The 21,047-nt window shown below is 41.1% G+C and overlaps 2 protein-coding genes across 2 annotated transcripts in view; one reads left to right on the forward strand and one right to left on the reverse strand.

Moving 5' to 3' along the window:
* Window positions 1-19,799, forward strand: part of LOC143319145 (sarcoplasmic/endoplasmic reticulum calcium ATPase 2) — a 33,572-nt gene extending 13,773 nt beyond the window's left edge. Inside the window, exons 7-24 of the mRNA XM_076727794.1 lie at window positions 5,472-5,638; window positions 6,641-6,796; window positions 6,931-7,072; window positions 7,374-7,540; window positions 9,081-9,169; window positions 9,354-9,456; window positions 9,664-9,795; window positions 10,260-10,385; window positions 10,494-10,715; window positions 11,045-11,156; window positions 13,173-13,411; window positions 13,538-13,758; window positions 13,925-14,127; window positions 14,264-14,349; window positions 14,680-14,813; window positions 15,048-15,165; window positions 15,325-15,459; window positions 15,554-19,799. Of these exons, the coding sequence (XP_076583909.1) occupies window positions 5,472-5,638; window positions 6,641-6,796; window positions 6,931-7,072; window positions 7,374-7,540; window positions 9,081-9,169; window positions 9,354-9,456; window positions 9,664-9,795; window positions 10,260-10,385; window positions 10,494-10,715; window positions 11,045-11,156; window positions 13,173-13,411; window positions 13,538-13,758; window positions 13,925-14,127; window positions 14,264-14,349; window positions 14,680-14,813; window positions 15,048-15,165; window positions 15,325-15,459; window positions 15,554-15,739 (2,738 nt within the window). The 3' untranslated portion in view covers window positions 15,740-19,799. The remainder of the gene's footprint in view (window positions 1-5,471; window positions 5,639-6,640; window positions 6,797-6,930; window positions 7,073-7,373; window positions 7,541-9,080; window positions 9,170-9,353; window positions 9,457-9,663; window positions 9,796-10,259; window positions 10,386-10,493; window positions 10,716-11,044; window positions 11,157-13,172; window positions 13,412-13,537; window positions 13,759-13,924; window positions 14,128-14,263; window positions 14,350-14,679; window positions 14,814-15,047; window positions 15,166-15,324; window positions 15,460-15,553) is intronic.
* Window positions 1-21,047, reverse strand: part of LOC143319756 (uncharacterized) — a 210,441-nt gene that overhangs the window by 36,699 nt on the left and 152,695 nt on the right. The window lies entirely within an intron of this gene.

Raw genomic sequence — 21,047 nt, forward strand, 5'->3', positions numbered from 1 at the left:
GTACTAGAACAGATGGGACCAGATGGGACCAGATGGGACTTTTAACAGCTGAAATGATTCATTTGAAAACTGTTTTTGTATTTGAGTAAACACGTCGAGGTCAGTTGTATTCAGAAATGAAATCAGTCCAGCTTGGCTTTATGGAGACTCAGCTGTAGTAACAGCCTGCTCTCTCTGTCTCTCTCTCACTCTCTCTCTCTCTCTCTCTCTCTCACACACACACACACATACACACACACACACACACACACACACACACACACACACACACACACACACTCAAAATCTTGACCCAGTAAGAAAACTACTGAATACTCCAGATACAAACTGCTATTTCAGGCTGCTCAGAGAGAGGAAACAGGGTTAGGAGTTTGGTGTGTCTCTTTGTGTATGTGTTGGTGATCCAGTGCCCTTCAGTCTTCAGTAAAAGTATTCGACTTCCAGAGCATGGGAACTCAGTGACACTGATCACAGCTGGAACAAAAGGACAGAGCTTGAGGCTGTGTTAAGTGTGACTCACTGTTATTGCTTTATTCTCTTTTCAACATTTTTGGCATAATGGAGTGACCAGTTTGACTTTCTGGGTACAGCTGTATTTTTGGAATGAAGCTGCCAGTAGTTTCAGCCAATATTAAGTGCTTGAAAGTACCAAAAAGGCAAACTGATGTGATTGCTTTTTTGTCCAGCAATGCTTTTTTGTGTAATTCTGCAGACCAGCAGATTTAAATGGTATAAGCTTTCTGTGTGTACCAGTTGTGATGTATTCTTTCTAAGGAAGGTGTGGCGTTGTGCTTTTAGGGTGAGATAAGTGTGGTTTTGCAATGTTTTTGAAGATGGTTCCATTTCAACCAGCTTAAGAATTCATCTTCCCCTCCCAGAGCCACAAAAATGGCACCAAGCATGGATGAGATTGACACAGCTGTACAGTAAAGTCAAGTCAAGTCAGTTTCAATTATAAAGCCCACAGTCACAAATGTGAATGAAAGGGCTTTATAGTCACTCCAAAAAAACATCTTCTGTCCTTAATATGAAAGATGTTAACCGTACAGGTCCACTCTACATTACCTTTCATTAATTTTAAAAAAAAATATTTTTTTGAGTAAGTATTGTGCCTAGAGTAGAACGTTCTCCCATTGAGTCATCTCAATTCTACTGACCAATGTTAGTTTATTGATATGAACTGAAAAAGCCTCAAACCTGGAACTAGATAACTAGACCATTTTGGTGAAAAGACCTCACCAACCATGATGCTCACCAACATGTTGATGTCCCAGCTCATGAATACTAAGTAGTCATTGCTACATTATTACATCAATGCTCAGAACTTATGGGTCAGACCACATCCATCTATAAACTTGGCCTTCATTGTGATCTAAACCAATTTTGTAATAATAATATAATATAACATATAAACACCAGACAGAGAACTCAAAACTGCTTCTGTGGTAGTTCCCTTTACAATTGATGATGATGACGATGATGATGATGATGATGATGATACACCCCCCCTGCATTAATTAGACTTAAGTTATATGTATACATGATTGAATTAAGTTCACTTGAGGTAGGGATATTTCTTCTCTAGTATGAAGTTGCAGTACTCTCTACAACAATGTGGAAAGTTTCTTTGTCGTTCTGTAACAGATCTCATAATTTCTGTCAGGCTTTCTTACTAACTAGTTAATATAGTGATGAAAGAAAGCAAAGGAGCTTCTCTTAACTTCTCTCTCTGCTCTCTGGGTTTCTCTGACTCACTCGCATATATAAACACTTGTAAACAGTTTATGAACAGCTGTGCTCTTCCGTTGGAATAATGCTAACCTTTCGTGTGTTGCAATGTGTCCTTGTTTGCATGAAGCAGACATGCTTATTGATGTCACAAACACTTGGTTTCTTCTTGGAATCTGTGGAAAAACAAGGGAAATGTTTCTGTGAAGGATTATTTTTAACACTTAATTGACACTTTATGTCAGATTATTACATGATGGTTTAGTTTTGGCCCGTGTACAAGTTAAAATTTAGTCTTAGATTTTAGAAAGACTGTTCACATGCACGTTTGATCTCACATGTCTATGTATTCATGAATTCAGAGAACTTTTCTATATCAATGATTTGGCTTCCTGAATAACATAAAGACATCGTTCCATAAAACTAAAAGTGAAAAACTATGCCAATGAATAAATTATTTTAATATCATGTCATGTATAAATACAAAGATATAAAGCTGTTTCATGATTCAGTCCACAAATGAGAAAAACACATTCTTATGAACATCTCTGAACTGTAAAACATGCAAACGAGATAAGAACAGACACATGCATCAATATGGATTACAAGAAAATATCTACATACCTAATCCATGATATGTCATGTTTAGGCCGACACATGAGTATCCTAATCTGTGTCTCTCTTTTCTGTTGAGAGTGACTAGTTTTCCAGCTGTAGGAAAAATATATTTGGAAATATACACTCAAAGGCCACTTCATTAGGTACACCTGTACAATGTAATGCAAGCCAGCAGCTCTGCCATGAATTCTGCTTTTTACAAAGCTCATCATTTTTCAGTTTTTGTTGACACTGTCAGGACGGTAATAATTCTTCTTTATTATTGAGGTCATAGTGGATGGATGTTTTGTACTGGAGTTCATTAAATTGAAAGGTTTTTCTAATATTCCTCCCCTCTCATGAAATTGGCACTGCAAATTACAGCCTCTATAATATACACATAGTTAAATGAATACATCTGTCAAAACCAAACTTGATTATGTTTTTAAAGGCAGAATTTATGGCAGTAAAGTATTCCAGATATAGTGTATATATACATACACACACACACACACACACACACACATATATATATATATATATATATATATATATACACACACACTGTTGCCCATAAAGTTGGAATAATTTTGTTTTCAGATACAATCCTCTCTTTAATCCTATTTGAATGCATCAGTCATCACTTTTGACCAGGTGCAATGATTACATTATGTGTCCCAATTACCCAGGTGAAATGAATACATGCATAACATTTGTTCGGCGCTATAAAAGACATTTGCTGTGTTTTCCGTTTCTTGCCTAAAGCCTGTATGCAATAGGTCCACGTTTTCAGAATTGTATGAAATAATTTTCAACCAAATTTGACACAGAACTTCCCTAGGCTATGCCTCGTCCGACGCCACTGGCAATACACCAAAGAGTGCTTGCACTCCGACAGGATGGACACAAACAAGCCAATATTGGTGATTTGCTTGGAATATCCCAGGGTGCAGTCTGTAAAATCCTCAAAGTTCATCGAGAAGAGGGTCATTTGAGGCCATGGAAATCTCCAGGACTACCAGAACTGACTACCAGACGAGATGATCGGCAGCTACTTAATGTGTGCTCTAGAAACCGGAAAATGCCAATGAGACACCTTCATCGTTTGTGGAGAAGACACCATGGAATCAATGTTTCCCACCAAACTGTAAATTGAAGGTTGCTTCAGCATGGTTACCAAGCAAGATAAATGACCGAGTGTCCACGCCGAACTGTTCAACACAGAGCTCAACTTCGTTGGGCTAGGGAGGATAAAAGATTACAGCTTTGGCACTGGTGACATGTTATCGTTACAGACGAGAGTCGCTATGTCCTTAACCACACAGATGGAAGACAACGGGTTCAGTCATTACGTGCCGAAAACCTTCACAATGACTGCATCCAGGAAACCACTCGAACTGGTGGCGGCTCAGTGATGGTATGGGCCGGTATACATTATGGAGGAAAGACACCATTGGTGGTGCTGGATGGAAACGTCAACGGCGTTGCGACCAGGGACTGACAACATCAACAAGCTTGTGGACAGTATACCACAAAGTCTTAATGCACTGATCCATGTCAGGGCTGGCTATACTCAACATTAGTGACTGCGTGACATTTGAAACAGCAATATTGGATATTCTTATGCATGAAATCTTCTTGAATATGTGGTTCCTGTTAAACTGATCAATTTTATTTAAGCCTGACTACAGTTTGTAAAGGTTAATTGTGATTTAATTGTCATTTTGATATATTTGAAAGAGATTGATTAATAAAGTTTTGAGAAGATATACACTTTAACTTTTTATTCCAACTTTATGTGCAACAGTGTGTGTGTGTGTGTGTCTGTGTGTGTGTGTCTCAATCACATCACAATGCCTGAGCAGGTCATTCTGTATCACCTGGGTCTTGAACTCACAACCTTTGCCACCAATGGCACATTGTGATCATTAGATTTATGATGGTAAAAGTACACACACCCTAAAACAAAGGATAAGACAACATAAGAGTTGCGTTAGGGTAACGATGGTCTGCACTTACGAAATGTAACAGCAGATTTGAAACTAGTGTCAAAATTCAACTTTCAAAACAAAGTTCTGACAATTTGTGTACTTCACCTTGCCAACACTGAGATAGAGATGTCTGTAATCTGTGTCTTTACAAAGACTGATTGTTCCAAACTGGTGTTCAGGAATGCTCTGTTCCCCATTGACTGCAACAGTTTACATAAGGATAGAATTCAAAATAATGTCAAAAATTCAGTTTTTCAGATTCAAAACACTGGAAAATACAAGTGAATATTAATGAAAGTGCACAAAAAGCTTCACTATTATTATGTATTTTGTGATTTATATGTAAATGTGGGTTCTTTCCGTGCATGCGTGGGTTCTCTCCGGGCACTCCGGCTTCCTCCCACAGACCAAAAACATGCTCATTAGGTTGATTGGTGACTCTTAGAATTGTCCTTAGGTGTGAGTGTGAGTGTGAATGGTTGTCTGTCTCTATATGTTATCCTGCAATCGACTGGCGACCGGTTCAGGGTGTACCCCGCCTCTCGCCCGTTGACAGCTGGGATAGACTCCAGCCCCCCCGCAACCCCGAGAGGGATAGTCGGTATATAGGATGAATGAATGCATGAATGTAAATGTTGAGGAAATTAATATTTTTCTGTGCACACAAAAAATTTAGTGTTTGTATAAATGCATAAAATTTGAGAAAAAAATGTTCACAAATGTAATTCTTCCGCACACAAAAATGTTTCTTTTATTCAAATAATATTTAATAGAAATTCATAAATGTTTGTATTTAAAAGATTTTTTTTTATCAACAACATATTTATATGTTCCATATACATACAAACTGTTGAACCTGCATTTTCAACCTGCGTGTCATTGTTGAATTTCATTCATGTGGGTGTGTTTTGAGTTTCCGCTGCTGTGGCTCAGGGAATCTGTAGCCTCAGGTTTCGCCTTCCTGTTCAGCCACATGAGCATAGATTTGATGGCGTGATTTAATGCATTACACCTGTACAGTCTGCAATTATGAAGATGAACATGAAGAGACAACGGATGTCAAACAGCTGAATACAAACGTTTATTAACTAGTGCATTTTATATTAACATATTTACATTATACATTTTTTTGTCTCTGTTCCCAACAATCACCAGTTGGTGATAAGGTTCCCGCTGACATCAGACTGACGTCCATCCGTTCCACCACTCTGAGGGTGGACCAGTCCATTCTGACAGGGGAGTCTGTGTCAGTGCTCAAACACACTGATCCTGTACCAGATCCCCGAGCTGTCAACCAGGACAAGAAGAACATGCTCTTCTCTGTGAGTCTCAACAACTATATCTGTCTGTGGCTTAGTGCATTTTTTAGCAATTCACTTTCTTACACATTTCCATAATTAACATTCCAACATTCCAGCTGTTTATGTTATACTTGAAGGATAAAACTGGCAATACTGTATATTGTTATTTTCAGTAGCAGTCAGCCACACTGGTGCATTCAGTGACATGTTCCCTCATTGTCTTGATCACACTAGGGCAGTCAAAATTGGCTAAAATTGATGTTCAAATATGCTTCCACTTCCCCACCCACCACCACCAATATTTGAATATTAGTTTTCCGAATGATGTTTTACAATTCAAGTAGAAATTTGCATTTGGAATTGGAGTTGACAGCCCTAGAACACACACTGCAGTTTACTTAGATTCAATCCCACATACATTGCCATATTGTGATGTATGTGGGATTTGTTGTGTTAAAATATACATTGCGAAAATACCAAAGGGTGCTATAAATTGCAAAAAATTTAATACCACAAAAAAAACAACCACATGATACAATATAGAATATAGATACGAGACAGAGCGTGTGAGAGGGATGATGACCATTATTTTATGGGACAAAAGAGCCCTGGTTGAGGTGTATGTTTGTGTGTGTGTGTGTGTGTGTGTGTGTGTGTGTGTGTGTGTGTGTGTGTGTGTGTTGCATTATCTCTGTCGGGCCTTAAAGGCTGCTGAGTCACCAGGTGGTCTGTGGTCAAAGAACAACAGCCATTGATGTTTTATTTAGCGCCATCACTCTGACAGGCAGCAGACCTGCAGGTTATCTTTGTTGGCGTGGTCATCTGAGTACTGCTGGACTGAATGTGACCTCACACACTCATGTGAAGTCACTGACTTTAGATCCTGCTATTAAAGGAGAGAAAGAAATCAGTACACTAAATCTTCCATTTCACTTTGACTGCGTTATGTGAGAACATATAAATCTGACAGTTTGAGGTAGAGTTTGATTGGTAAACAGTTGTGCCTTCATGACCTTTGCCCAGGGTACCAACATTGCAGCAGGGCGAGCCATCGGGGTTGTCGTGGCGACAGGGGTGCAGACAGAGATTGGGAAAATCAGAGATGAGATGGCCTCCACTGACCCTGAAAGGACCCCACTTCAACAGAAACTAGACCAGTTTGGAGAACAGCTGTCTAAGGCAAGGACCTCTGTGTGTTTGTGTGGATTTTAGCGGTTTTGGTCACTTTGGACTCTTTGTTATTGTTTTTGATATGTAATTTATAGAATGAATATGCCTTTATTACGACCTAATGCTTGTCTTGTAACCTGCAGGTCATCAGTGTGATCTGTGTGGCAGTGTGGGCCATCAATGTGGGACACTTCAATGACCCAGTTCATGGAGGCAGCTGGTTGAGAGGAGCTGTTTACTACTTCAAGATTGCTGTCGCATTGGCTGTAGCTGCCATACCAGAAGGTCAAACATCTTCTTTCTATCAGTGCAGAAAAAGAATTTCTTACAAATGTGTATTTCCTATATTTTTACAATGAAAGGCACCAAGCTCACTAAATTTTTGGTGATGAAATAAAATGACTAACTTTCTGCACTCACTGTAAGTAGCCTTGGATGGTGTGCTCTTGAGCAAGGCACATAAAAAACAACTGCTCTAGAGGTGAAGTTCAATGGCTGAAAAAAATAAAACAAAAAAATGAAGTTTCTCCAGAAATCCTTTTTTTTCTTTCTCATTCCCTCGTCTGCCTGTTGTGTTTTCTATCAGGCCTCCCAGCAGTCATCACTACCTGCCTGGCACTGGGTACCAGGAGGATGGCCAGGAAGAATGCTATTGTCCGCAGCCTGCCATCAGTGGAGACGCTGGGTTGCACCTCTGTTATCTGCTCTGACAAGACAGGAACACTGACCACCAACCAGATGTCAGTCTGCAGGGTAAGATGAGAGGAATGTACCATCAGACTGATAAATATGGGGCTGACATCCACCTCGCATGAAAATGCTATATGGGTCCGTCAGCCTGCTTTAGCTCTCATGTGATTGACATGATACAGTGTTAATGATTACATCGTGGTGGCATTGATTAGTAATACTTGAGGTGTGCATCCATAAACAATGAGCATAATTTCAGTGACTTGAGAAATCTATTTAAAAAAGTAGTTTGCTAACCACTAATGTTAACATTAGAGCTAACATTAGATTAACAAACAATTAAGCTTACTTGCATTCTGTCTAACAAATAGATGCACTTTAAAGTCTCATATAAAAGCCAATATTTAAAACATTAACAGGGTTGATATAACCTATAGCCTACTGTAGTAGGCTATAGGTTATATCATTTAACAGATTTTCACATTAAAAGCCTACCAACAACAGGAAGGCTGGAATTTAATTCACTGTAGCTTAGCACTGATCAAGAAAAATGACTAGTAAGTTCCACTGGAGTAAGGAAAACATAACAAGAGTGGAATTAATTGCTGAATGAAAGTGGCATTTATGTAAAAGAAGAGAAACTAAGAGCAACAGAAGTTGTTGCACTGCTAGAATTAGTGTCGTGGAAATGTGCATAATACTACATGTTATCAAGGAAAAAGGAAAACCTGGAGGCACTGTTGAGTTTGCATTAATTGGGTAGCAGATGGGATAAGGGATAAAGGCCTGTCTAATAACAGCCTGTTCTAAATAAAGGCCTGTCATTGAGGTAAATAATAATAATTATGGACCCAGCAGAGACTGATCAGCAACATGTTTTCAAGCCTTTAATCCCTCCTAATTGCACTAATGGTGAGTTCATGAAGTTTGTCTATCCATCGGTGAGGAGGACCCAGCTCTGGACCCTTACTATATTATAATTAGGCTTCTTACTACAAACAGTAAGTTAAGAGTGGAACAATTTATGCCGAAGTTTACGCAAACTCAAACTTCCTGTACAGGTGTGTCACGTTAAAAGCTCAGTGTGCATCTTGCCCCTGCTTCCTGGCAGGCTTTTAACGTGAAATATTTGCAGGAAGTGTTGAATTATATTGGGAATAGCTTAATATGAAATACAAAATCAAAAGAAGAAGCAACTGGAAATAATTAGTTGATTAATCACAATATCTGTTATGATGAGAAACTCAAAGCAGCAGATTGCTGAACAGGGCATTGTACATTATCCTGAATTCACCAACCTCTTTTTACTTGCTGGCCATGGCTGCTATTTGAAAATAAGCTTTTGTTTCAGTATTTCCACTATTAGAAAAATCAAATTTGGGGAAAAAAATCTTCCTGTGCATCAGTGGCGGTGGTACAGTTAGGTACAGGTCTTGGCCAGATGATTGACTTACTGTGGAGTTGGCTTTGATTTAAAAATCTGAAGTTCGTGAGGTGGCTAGGCCTATTGGAATGTGGACCTAACCTCAAATGTGATCTGCTTAACATTGTTGAACTAATCAACTACTGCATTGTCTGTCTGTGTGCATGTGTGTGTGTTCAGATGTTTATTGTAGACAGTGTGTCGGGGGAGCGTTGCAGACTGAGTGAATTCACAGTCACTGGATCTACTTACGCCCCTGAAGGGGAAGTGTGAGTGTCTTTAACCTATAACCTTTAACACTTAACACCTGACCTGTTTATGGATTTTGGATGGAGCCCACAATTTATCTCCCCAACCTTTTGTTACTATCTATATAGTAAATACCTTTTTTTACCTGTTTTCCTATCTCTTTTATTCCTGTTTTGTCTGTCATGGCCTGTCCTGTCTTTCCAGTTATAAGGATGGCTCAGTGGTGAAGTGCAGTCAGTATGAAGGCCTGGTGGAGATGGCTTCCATCTGTGCACTGTGCAATGACTCATCATTGGACTACAATGAGGTAAGACACGCAAACGTGACTGCAGCAGCCCTTCAGACATCATAGACTGTACATGGTTGTGGAACATTTACACATGGAATCAAATTCTTAATATGTCTCATACTGAAGCGTCTTATTCTTCACAGTTAAGAGGACACTATGTTACATACTGTGACCTCTGTTCCTTCTGTGTGTGTGTGTGTGTGTGTGTGTGTGTGTGTTTTACAGGCAAAGGGTGTGTATGAGAAGGTAGGCGAGGCGACAGAGACTGCCCTCTGCTGTCTGGTGGAGAAAATGAACGTGTTCGACACCGACCTGAGAGGACTGAACCCTGCTGAGAGAGCTACAGCATGCTGCTCTGTAAGTGTGTGTCTGTCTCTGTGTGTATGTGTGTGTGTGTATGTGTGTGTGTGTGTGTGTGTGAGAGAGAGAGAGAGAGAGAAAGAGAGAGAGAGTTTGAGATGACAAGAGAGAGGAAGTGAGAGAGATCCTGTTGGAAAGCTAAAGACAGTGCTATTGCAAGTGGTTCATTGATCATCCCTCTGACCTCTGCATCCATTACGCAGGGCTTTCTGAAACCTTTTCCATGCTTTCTCTTCTCTCTTATGCCTTGTTACCTGTGAGACCATTAAGCCTGACTAATGAAGAGCTGTGTCTGTCTCTGTTGGTCTGTTTTTCGGGAGCAGTGTTTCAGTGGCTCCAGCAAAGATTCTGTGTTTGGTCCTTTCTGTTTTGATTTTGTACGCTCTGCTGGTAAAAGTCACTGGACTGCACTCAAGATGAAGTGCACATACTGCAGTTTTCTTTTTGTTGCTTATTTTCAGGTGATTAAGCAGCTGATGAGGAAAGAGCTGACGCTGGAGTTTTCCAGAGACAGGAAGTCCATGTCTGTCTTCTGTTCGTCCAATAAACTCACCAGGTCTGCTTCTGGAGCCAAGATGTTTATCAAGGTGAGTTACAGATCACTCATTATGATTCATGAGGTTATCCAGTGGCTATGAAGAGTCATGTCATCTTCTTCTTCCTTCCGATGTGCAATACTTCTCATGTCTGCTCAGGGAGCTCCAGAGAGTGTATTGGAGCGGTGTAATTATATCCGGGTCGGCAGTTCTGCTCGTGTGCCTTTGAGCCCGGCAGTCCGGGAGCAGGTCCTGTCCACCGTGCGGGAATGGGGATCTGGTCGAGACACACTGCGCTGTCTCGCCATGGCAACCAGGGACACGCCCCCTGAGATTCACTGCCTCAACCTTGAGAATTCAGCTGCCTTCGCCAGCTATGAGGTGATGATGATGACAGTGATGATGGTGTTGAAATGTTTTTAAAATGAATGCATCGTCCAGACAGTGTGCTCTAGCTCTGATGAAAAACACTGTCCTCATCAGTTTTAAAGACATGGCATAAAGTTGGTCAGATGTTAATGGACGATATACCGTAGAATACTTACATGAAGTTATGTTCTGTCTGCCAAATGGGAACTGGAACCTCTTCTCATCAGTCTTTACCAGTGTCTCTACATTAAGAAATAGACTGTTGGTGATGGCTGTTGGATGAACTGGAGAAGCTAAACTAGTCCTATACACCTTGCCTCCGTCTCTTTTCCTCTCTCAAGTCGGACCTGACCTTTGTGGGTTGTGTGGGCATGTTGGACCCCCCCAGGAAAGAAGTGCTTGGCGCAGTCCGAATGTGTCGCCAGGCTGGCATAAGAGTCATCATGATCACAGGTAAGCTTGCACACACACAACCAAGCACACATCTTAATATACACTGTGTGTGTGTGTGTGTGTGTGTGTGTGTGTGTGCGTGCAAAACCACACCTTAAATACAAATATACTAACCCACACAGATACAGTATACTCTCAGAAGTATACCAGATAATTTTAGAACTACAACAATAGAGTTTTTGATTTGCATCATGTGTAGGATGACAATGTTACACACATTATTGACAGAGGATTAAGGCATCCTCACTGACAGGGATCATTTTTGCTAACATTTGCTAACATTGCCACCAACAGTTTGTAATATTAAGAATAACATTACATACTGGTTGCTAAAAGTGAGAATATCCCAGCCTCTTTTCGTTAATTTTGACCATTCTTTTCTTAAGATGCCGTTCGTCCCCTAACTTTATGCAAGTACAATACCAAACCATTGGAGTACTCCTTTAAAATGTTATTAACAATGGTATTATTAGTAAGACATTTTTAACTGAAGCTGTAAGTGAATTAGTAACGTTGGCACTAGGCTAGATTTCGACAGTATACAACTGAAAAATCCCATCCCCCCCCCCTCCCTCCAAAGCCACTCCCCAAAAACACATGAACATACACTGCCTGACTGCTGCTGGAGAACAAGTCCACAAGAGTGCTTTGCGGAGGGAGCAGTGATGAGAAGACTGCTTCTGTTAACATAAACAGAAGTAAACAACTCTGTTAAACGTCACAATGACATAAACACAAGCAAAATAGCCTTGATGAATGTTCCTTTCAGTCTGAATGGGCTGCGCAGCCCAGCAGTTACTGCTCACTGCTGTGGGTGTGTGCTATGTGTAACTGGATTAGATGCTGACTGAGTAGCTCACTCATTCTCCAGCTCAGGTGTGTAGCATGCTGCCTGCACAGCCCGTCACTGTCATCGCTAACTGTATCCAACTGCCTTACATCTCATTCAATGTAAGAAAACACCCACTGAACATAAAGAATAAACATGGCTGTTGTTAGTACTTACAGCCATCAAGCTGTTAGCACTGAGAAATTGTGACTTCACTTTTTCTGCCATTCTTGTGCACCTAGCTCTCGAAAGCTTTAGCAATATATCTGTTTAGCCTTGTGAAGACTCCGGTCATGTGCAAAAAGTACACAAGCAGAGTGTGTGCAGGTAGGCAGGTATGTAGGTAGACAGGCAGGTAGGCCATCCAGTAATTTCATTTGGGCCAACTGAAATGATTGAGTGGGCTTTTTATAGACCATCAGCTGCCACAGGTTTTTTTCTTTTGTTTGTCAGAGCGTTTGATTTAATGATTGCTTTCAGGATGTAAAGAGAATTTCAACCAATATAACAAAGAATGCTTCTAAAATGCTCTACCTACTCCAGCTTTAAGTACAACTAAAATAGTTGCTTTGTAATTTGAAAATGCTTTCTTTGAAATAATGATTTTAATATATGTTACATGTCATTACTTAATATTACTTGCACTTATACACCTGCACTTTATAGTATTATTACACTGTATTTTATACTTATACCTGCACTGCCTGTTGAAATTGCTGCACATGTTCATTCTGTTTACACCCGGGAGCAGTGATTCTTAACTGGTGGGTTGCGACCTGTTTTCAGTGGGTTGCAGGCCTTTGCTGGGCAAAAAAAAAATGTTGAGAAAAAACATCCTGTGCTTTTATTTTGAAGGGGATTTTTAATGCTTTTTTCCTCAATTTGGGTCGCAGCTTGTCATTAAGGGGTGATGGCGGGTCCTGAAGCCAGACCAGTTGAGAACCACTGCCCTAGAGTATTCATTACACACTGTTCAGACTGTTCATTCTCTATATACTGCATGTGTGTTTTAGTTGGAAACACACAATTTTTCACTACAAGAAATGTGATTTAAGTCTTTGCAATGAGCTGAAAGTTACTTTGAAAATTTTGTTAGAAAAACCCTTGTCTCTTTCTTTAGCTGTCATTACAGATGGACAAACAAAGCATTAATCGAACAACTCACCACTCTTCATTTTTCTCTCCAGGTGACAACAAAGGGACAGCCCTGTCTATTTGTCGGAGGGTGGGCATCATCACAGAGCAGGAAGAGGAGCAGGAGGGTGCGGGGATCAACGGGGGGCTGACAGGCCGGGAGTTTGATGAACTGCCCCCTCACCTGCAGCGTCAGGCCTGCATGACGGCACGGTGCTTCGCCCGGGTGGAACCGACACACAAGAGTCGTATAGTGGAGTACTTGCAGAGCCTGAGTGACATCACTGCCATGGTGAGAGTACTGCCTTGTACTTGGAGCAATATCATAGGCATGTTGATAACCAGTATAACAGCACTTCTGCTCCTGTGGTATCACTAAATGATCCTCCTCCATCCCTGCCTTTCCTCGTGGTTTCAGACAGGTGACGGGGTGAATGACGCACCAGCGTTGAAGAAGGCTGAGATCGGCATTGCTATGGGCAGTGGCACGGCGGTGGCCAAGTCAGCCTCTGAGATGATCCTGGCTGACGACAACTTCTCCACCATCGTGGCTGCCGTGGAGGAGGGCAGGGCCATTTACAACAACATGAAGCAGTTCATCAGATACCTGATATCGTCTAACATAGGAGAGGTGGTCTGGTTAGTGACAGAGCTGATATGAGTGGATGCAGAACGTTTTGTCAGAAAGCTTGAAAAAAGTCAAGTGGTGTACTAAGAAGGATTGTCGATTGATAGAGAGTTTAGTTGAGTTGGATGGATGATTAAGGCTCTCGCTGTTTCCTTCTCTTCCACCTGTCCTCCTCAGCATCTTCCTGACGGCCGCACTGGGCATGCCTGAAGCGCTGATCCCAGTCCAGCTGCTGTGGGTCAACCTGGTTACTGACGGTTTCCCAGCAACAGCTCTGGGCTTTAACCCTCCAGACCTGGACATCATGTCCCGCCCTCCCCGCTCCCCCAAAGAGCCTTTGATCTCCAGCTGGTTGTTCTGTCGCTACCTTATCATTGGATGTGAGTCATGGGACAGAATGACATCATTAAATGATGATCATTAGTACTACCACCAAAAGTCTGGATTATTTTTTCATTATCAGATCATCTTGCCTATTAGACAAGTTAAATTGCTCCTTTCCACCTCTCTCTGCAGGCTATGTGGGAGCAGCCACTGTTGGAGCTGCTGCCTGGTGGTTTATGGCAGCCCACGATGGACCAAAACTTTCCTTCTATCAACTGGTAAACACACATCTCCCCATCACTCCTCCTCTGTCATGCTTCTCATGTTCTGTGGTCTTACATTATATGCTGTAGTTTAATGAATTCACTGTGGCACTAACACAAACAGGGTGAGCAGTGTTGTTTGTACTTAATAATTAATTTCATTATTAATTATCTTAATCATAATAAAATCACACCATCACGTTAACCATTGTGTTAATTCCACGTCTGCAGGAAAATAACTCAACAAAAGCATGTCAGCATTAGAATTCTTTGCCGCGGTTGGAAATTGAGATGGTTTTGCAGGAAAGTGACAAAAGTATCATTTACTCATTTGTTTCCACACAGTCCCACTACCTGCAGTGCAGTGAAGGCCACGTTGAGTTTGCTGGCGTACAGTGTTCCGTCTTTGAGTCTCCTTATCCCATGACTATGGCCCTATCTGTCCTGGTTACGATAGAGATGTGCAATGCCTTAAACAGGTGAGAACAAAACAAACACACCCACATACTAATCTACATATCCAGTGTTGTCCGGTATGAAACAATGTGATTGTCATGTATTCACCTGAGTGGTCAGAATATAATGATTTGATGTAACCTGCAAGGAGGCTTTAGATCAAGGGTAGAGGTGAAGCTGGTCTAAACTGTAAAGTGACAGATCAGACAGTGTAAGCAGCAAAAATAACCTCTTCCTTCCTCTCCTGTGCTGTCCAGCCTATCAGAGAACCAGTCCCTGCTGAAGATGCCTCCCTGGTCCAACCCCTGGCTAGTGGGGGCCATCTGTCTGTCCATGGCTCTACACTTCCTCATTCTATATGTAGACCCACTGCCGGTAAGCATGCATGCATGTACTGTATGTGTCTGGAAGATCCTTTAAGGCTTCCACTGATACGAAAATTCAGTGAGTAACACCCCACAAGCTTACAGCTGTGCTGCACTGACACCTTGAAATGATCCACCACACGGCCACGCCCTCTGTCTGTGTCTTCAGGTGATATTCCAGATACGTCCTCTGTCATGGCCTCAGTGGGTGGTGGTGTTGAAGATGTCAATTCCTGTCATCTTGATGGACGAGGCTCTCAAATTTCTGGCCCGCAACTACATCGAGCCAGGAAGCCAGATCCAGGTCAGACGACATACCTGACAGTGCTTCTGTTAATGCGCAGCAGGGCTATTTGAATCTGGTCTGTGTCTAACACTTTCCTTTGTTGTTCAAAAAGTCACTGGAAGAAGAAGAAGAGGAGCTGCAGAGGACGAGGGCTAGCGCGGGGTTTGTCGGTGCCATGATGACAAGGCTGCGTCAGTCAGTGAAGGGCGTGTCCTGGTCGTTCGTTCTGATCTCTGCACCACTCGTGATCTGGATCTTCAGCCTGGACTCTGACATCACCAACATCTTCTGGGAGTGATGGGAGAAAGGGAGGACGGGTGGACTGTGGTGTAAGCAGTGAAAGACAGGAAAGATGAAAGAGAAACGCTAAAGAAGAACTGATGGAACAAAATGCAGAGGATTGAGGAATGACAGTTGTGAGGGTGGGGTGAGGTGAGAGAGAAGCAAGGGCCCAGCAGAGATACAAGAAGTTAAAAGAGTGAAATATTTAGCCAGCAGACAATCAGAAAAGGACGAGAGAGAAAGTACAAGGCTGTTATAGACCATCTCTTCCTCAATGATAAAAGGTGCTATGTGTCGTTAATTGTCTCCAAGTTGCGATCACATTTCATTTGAATGCCATAGCTTATTTAGACTGTGCTTGTATGAGCTTCCCCTTTTTTGGCTCTCGGGATGCCAGTGTTAGTCAGTTTGTAGGTCCAGAGTGAAATATGTCTCTGACAACCTTTACAGCTGTACATTGATGCTAACATAGCATGCTCACCTCCTGACCTTTGCATTCTAAACTACTAAAGGTTACATGATAGACATTAGCATGTTAGCATGCTGTAATCTTTTTTCTTTGTGTTATAAAGTACTTCAGCATTTAGATTTCCTGCCAAATTTGACCAAGGGACACACAACGTAAAACACCACATCAGTCATCAGTGGTTCCCAACTGCTCCGGCTTGTCTCGGGTTGCATTTATTTTCCAAAGAGACATTTCCCTCCCAGATTGTTTTATTTGATTTTCTGGAGACCAGGAGTCCTGGGTGGCACCAGCTATTCAGAAAACCATGCAAAGTTTCTTCCTAAGTCCTCACTAATGAGTAGTTAGCTTTAAACTAGTCATTTACTCGATCAGGCTGCACCAATGCAACTTGGAAATGTCTTAGATAGCAAAAGACTTCAGTACTGTGTAAATCTGTAGCACTGTCCAATCAAACAGTCAATCAACATAAAGTCATAGTAGCATCACAAACTCTAACATGACTCCCAGAAATGACAGTTTTAGGCAGACAAGCAATAATATCTACTTTGCCTGACAATATTTTGGAGATGTAAGGCTGACTTTGCTTTAGTCATTTATGCTGATACTGAGAAATCGCTTTGTTTGAGGGTTAATAGTATTCATGTAGCTTAGAGGAGGGAAATACAAAATAACGTAACAAACTAGATTTAGTGTGCAATTACTAGCATAACCTTTTGCAACTGGAGATATACATTGTGTTTTATAAAATGTAATTTAAAGTCTTCTCAGTTCATATTTAGTGCAGAGTCAGACATGACAGATATTTTACTTTTCAGTCTAAAAGGGTCAAATATTACCAAACAGCATTAATACCAACATCAGTTAACTCAGCACAAGTTCCACCTGGCAGTTACTGTTAAATATGTCACAGTTAATCTCTACAGAAGAACTACTTTGCATGGTGAAACCCATTTGCATTTAGTGATGCACACGTCTGTCTGAAAACTGACATTACAACAAGGCTAATGTTGAACTTTGGAAGAGCTGGTGTTAGTGACTCCTAAAGAGTTAACCAGGACTTCAGAATAAACAGGCAAAGATTCGTGACATGAAAAATTATATGTGAAGCATGAGCTTTGTTTTGTTTTGGGTTTTTTGTATCTTGGCTGGAAACCACTGGTGGAGATGTTCATTGAGTTCAGAGTAATAAACTAATCACACATAGCACCTTTTAGGTGAACATTTGTATTTTAAAAACAGGAGTGAGATCAATAGAAAAAAGAGAAATGTGTTGACTGCTCCAGAATCCAAGACAAACACACATACACATCACACACACACACCAACATCACATCCACACCATTCATCAGTAATAATATGTGGTCAGTAACAGCTGATATCTCCCCAAAAGGCCACTGCAACTGTCTTTATGCTGCAATGCAAACATATTCAGTCACGTTACTGTTAGAATTTCCTTCCTAATACTCCAAACAAGCATTTAACTTATGAGGGACGACTGTTAGCAGACCATGACCAGATGCATGTCAACGCACGTTACACATTTCTAACATGTTTGAAAGTGGAGGATCAGCCCACATCTGTGCTGTGACTGTCTGCTTCTGCAGAAAATATCTTGACCTGCAGAGTCTGGGGCTAAAGAGGGACGTATGTATCGCTGCTGCCTGCTGGTTTTAAAGGGTTCACCTGTCTAAAACTGTGTCACGGCTTGGAGCACAGTTCATCATAGCTTTTAAATTCTTGAAGACCAGTCCCTTAGACCTTCAGTCTGATAGATCTACACTTAAATATCCTTCATTGTCTCTTCTGTTGATTGTTACTGACACTGAAAAGCTCTTCAAGTCGTCAATGTAACTTGACTTGAGCAGACTTCTGTTCATCCTTTAGACATCCTGAGGCTTCATAGACTGAAGCTCAATTTAAGCCTTCACACCAGGATGAATGAGTTGTCTCTGTTTGGTTAGTAAAGTTCTTTATTACTTTGTTATGTTATGGCTTTAAATATACCATATGTGTTTATTACTCTCACCACACAAGTCCCATCAACACTGCACCAGTGTATTTTTGAGTTGCTTTCTTTCAGTTCTTAGCTTCTTTGCCCCATGCCTGTTTACCACAGAGTCTGCCTCTGCTGGTGTACTCACAATGATGCATGATTTCAGTTTGACGACCAATGCTGTCAGCAGAGCTGTCATACAGATTCAGAATGATCTCTTACCACAAGTCATACAGACAGCCTGACAGTGAGTGAGTGTTTCATTTGCACATCAGTGACCCATCTGCCATGTTTGCCAGTGATGCCGTTGTGACATCTCACTTTGTTTGCCATTGAAGGATGTTTTTTATTTGTGGAAACAGCATTTTTTGAATCATGTAATTGCAGTTATTTTTGTTGTGTTTTGCATTTGGCCACGATGTGAGTATTGGGGCCACTTTGCGGGAAAAAAAACCTGAGATTCCTGAGAAGTCATAATTTGATGAGCGGTGTTCAGCTCCGGTCACGTCTCCTCTGTGGCCTCCCTGGACTGACGATAGAACTCTGCTACAAATGTTTGTCAGAGAGCTTCGTTGATTCTGTCTGTCCCATAACATCATGTTAACTCATTTCTTTCTCATTATTACCACATTACTCAGTATATGGCATTTTCTAGTAAAATTTCTCTATCCTTAATTTTCACTTTAAAGAAGTCCAGCTTTATTCTTGTAATATGTGACATGATCTTGTAAAATTGCAATCTTTTTCCCCTCAAAGTGGCTCTAACAGAAGGTGAAAGGCTCTGTATTAAACCATTTAATAAAAACATAAACCTGTTGCTTCAGAATAGAGAAGCATTGAACTTCCTGAGGTCGAAAACTGTTCCAGAGGTGTTAAACCAGCTCACCTGTTGTGGAAACATGCAATTTTCTGTTTTGTCTTTTTTTTTTTTTTTTTTTTTTGCCACTGCTCCTTGATAATTATTGGAAACCATAGAAGAAGTTCTTGCTTCTTTGCTGCCCACAGTTCTGCCTCTTCTTTGTTTTGTTTTTTGTTTTGTTTTTCATTTTTCTCATGATAGCTTGAACGTTTCAAAAATGACCAATGTTATTTGCAATATAATATTTTTGTTTTGATACTTTTAAGGCAGAAGAAACACACGTAGATGCACTTAGTCGTGAGTATTTATTTTTTATTTTCCTTATTTATTGATATTGTATTTTTTTTCCAAGGGTGTAGTCTATGACAGCCCAACGCTGACAAAACCCCAACAACTTGTACTTTTAGTATTCTTATCATTATTATTATTATTATTATTATTATTTCACCCATGTCAGCCATTTAGGAGAAGAATGAGTGGAATGGAGGGCTTATATTGTTCCAGGCTGTCACAATAAATGACTTGAAGAACTTCAGAATTCGGGAAATTGTAATAGTTTCTCTTTTCTTTCCTTCCACCTTTCTTTCTCCTCCTCTCTGTTCCCTCCACAACATTTACACTGAAGCTAAACAAGGGAGCACCATTTGGCAGATTTTATTTTGAACTTTTTTCTTGTTCATTCTACTGTTGAAGAGTTTGTTGTCATTGGAAATGATGTCACGGGATGAAAACAATAAATCTGAAATGGTTCTGAATTCAAGTGTGCTGTGCTTGTTTGACACATTACAAGTGCTGCACAGCAGATTGCTTAAACTATTGTCTGCTGCTGTTTGAATTTACATTTACATTTTAGAGGCTACAGTCCTGAAGTGTTTGCATTTGTGTTTATGTTTTCTGCTTCATGTGTTAGAACCATAGTCTAATTCTGGAGGGATAGTTTGCTGTAGTAAATGCTTCTTGGTGTAGTATCTGATCAGTGTACTGACCACATGATGGGGCCATTCTGCAGGCTACCAGCATATCAGTGCTGACACCAATGTCAGGTGATAAATTTTGTTCTCTGACATGGTTGGAATCAAAGGGGCTATATGTGTGTGTGTGTGTGTGTGTGTGTGTGTGTGTGTGTGTGTAAAGAAAAGATAAATATGTAATATTGAAGAGAAAATATGTAATATTGCACAATATCAAGGTGCCTCAGCACTACACAAATGGTGAAGGGTGGAAAGTTTGATTGTCCATTTGATTGTTCATTCACCTATAAAACAGGTCTGCCATATCTGTCTTACAACAACCATCAGGGTGGGCTGAAGTCTCCATCACAGCATGCAAGAGTGTGGGCTGCTCTTGTGGGTTCAGTTCAGGGCTCAGTTCCTCGTGGCATTTTTTTTCCAGGGCCCCAGCATGCAGCGGCAGATTTGCTGTCAGGTGGGATATGCTATCGCAGGTGCAGGGCAGAATGTGGCACCCACAGACCCAGACCCTGAAGCTTCCCGTATTGCCCTTGAGCGTCTGTGTTTCCATTCACTTGGCGCCGACGCAGATGTGGTCCATGTCTGCAGGCTTCACGGGTGCTTAGAGACTATTGTCGTGTTGGTATTGAGAAACCCTTAACCTGTTACGTCTCTGTAATTCTGCCCTTCCTCCAGCACCTCTTTGCCCTGGCTCAGGCAGAATCTTGCAGCAGTCTCAGCTGATGGTTTGTGCGGTGCAGCTGGCTGGACATCCTCGACAACCTTCAGCAGGTGTCACCTGTTTTACCTGACTTCTCCCTGCTGTCCCCTCACCTCTTTGTGGGATTGCAGCAGATGCTTGAATTTTTGTTTGTTTGTTTGTTTGTTTGTTTTTTCATTTGTTTCCTTGTCTGGGCCCTGTCTGGTTTACATTCCATTTGAGCAGCAGGGGTTCATGCTCCTGGATGTTTTGTGTTTTTTTGGCCAGGAACTTGGAGACACTAATTTTGTTGCATATCTTTCAGTTGCTGACAGTGAAATACTACATTGACA

Source organism: Chaetodon auriga, chromosome 4 (assembly GCF_051107435.1).
Source record: "Chaetodon auriga isolate fChaAug3 chromosome 4, fChaAug3.hap1, whole genome shotgun sequence".
Lineage (NCBI taxonomy): Eukaryota > Metazoa > Chordata > Actinopteri > Chaetodontiformes > Chaetodontidae > Chaetodon > Chaetodon auriga.